The 1,276-nt window shown below is 37.6% G+C and overlaps 1 protein-coding gene across 3 annotated transcripts in view; it reads left to right on the top strand.

The window, feature by feature from the left end:
• Cacna1e (calcium voltage-gated channel subunit alpha1 E) overlaps positions 1–1,276 on the top strand; it is a 325,607-nt gene that overhangs the window by 167,706 nt on the left and 156,625 nt on the right. For all 3 annotated transcript variants that reach the window (XM_004643428.3, XM_004643429.1, XM_004643427.1), the window contains exon 7: positions 551–654. In XM_004643428.3, the coding sequence (XP_004643485.1) occupies positions 551–654 (104 nt within the window). The remainder of the gene's footprint in view (positions 1–550; positions 655–1,276) is intronic.

Raw genomic sequence — 1,276 nt, 5'->3', positions numbered from 1 at the left:
GAGAGAGAGAGAGAGAGAGAGAGAGAGAGAGAGAGAGAGAGACAGAGACAGAGACAGAGAGACAGAGAGACAGAGAGAGAAATCGCAAGTGATCATTCTTCAAGTATAGATTTATTCTTTGTTCTATCCAGAGCCTTGCTGGCAAGGCCTAGGCCCGGTTTTATAGTGAAAGAAGAAGGGAAGAAGGAAACTCAGACCTCAGGTCAAGGGCTGAGAAATGTATGGATAACTCTAATTGTTTTCTAAGTAGCAAGCACTATGATAAAATCAAACAGTGTTGCTTGGGCTTGGAAAAGTATTTGACCTTTCTGGTTTTAGTTTTCTCATCCATTAAGTGAGGGTGTTAGATTATTCCCACTTGGGATATTATGGAGAAGCTGATGAAATGTCTTGTCTATGTTCATAGAAAATATGAGTTAACCGGCAGTAAAACCAAATAGGGGTGGAGTGCCATCATGTGTAACTGTATTTCACTGTGTCTGTTACATCATCGTATGTGGGATGGAATATATGGCTTTAAGTACTAAGGAACCATTTTTCTTTCTTTCAGACCAATGATGCCTTAGGAGCCACCTGGAACTGGCTGTACTTCATCCCCCTGATCATCATTGGATCCTTCTTTGTTTTGAATCTAGTCCTCGGAGTGCTTTCTGGGTAAGCCAGATGTTTCTCTTCTTACCGGCTGGAAACTAATGCCTCTCAACTAATGACAGATTTAACCTTCATTTAGAAGATACTTACTGAGCAGTACCCTCACGGCAATGCTATTATAAACAGTGGAAATGTGATAGCAAACCATTGCTTTAAACATCCTAATAATTCTAAGGGATTAAAAAATCTTTATATCTGGCCAAATACTGACTGTGGTATCTGAGAATTCATTATCCATCCATCTTTTCAATCAGTAATTTTCTGTCAACAAGTTGAATAAGATATTAGTTTTGTTATCAAAAGAGTATTATTCTAAAGTATATTGGCCAGTGAATCCCCTATTTGTGACTTAAATTTCTGTACACCAAAATGGTAAAGTGTCAATGTCTAATATCATGGTACATGTGAAGAACACACAAACTTCAAGGTCCCTGCTCCTCCTAAGAAACATGTTTTGTCACTTGAAACAGGAATAGGAGGGGTTTTTAGCCTATAAATATCAGATATAATCATTCATGTTGGGGAAGCACAAATCTATGTAGTTTGAAGTCAACAGGGTTGGTTTTGTGAAAGATTGGGATTTTGCTCAATATATAAACTATATAAATATCATATAGTTTCCCTA

Source organism: Octodon degus, unplaced genomic scaffold (genome assembly GCF_000260255.1).
Source record: "Octodon degus isolate 3935 unplaced genomic scaffold, OctDeg1.0 scaffold00176, whole genome shotgun sequence".
NCBI lineage: Eukaryota > Metazoa > Chordata > Mammalia > Rodentia > Octodontidae > Octodon > Octodon degus.
The sequence above is the reverse complement of the archived record's forward strand: the minus strand, read 5'-3'. Positions and strand labels throughout refer to the sequence as shown.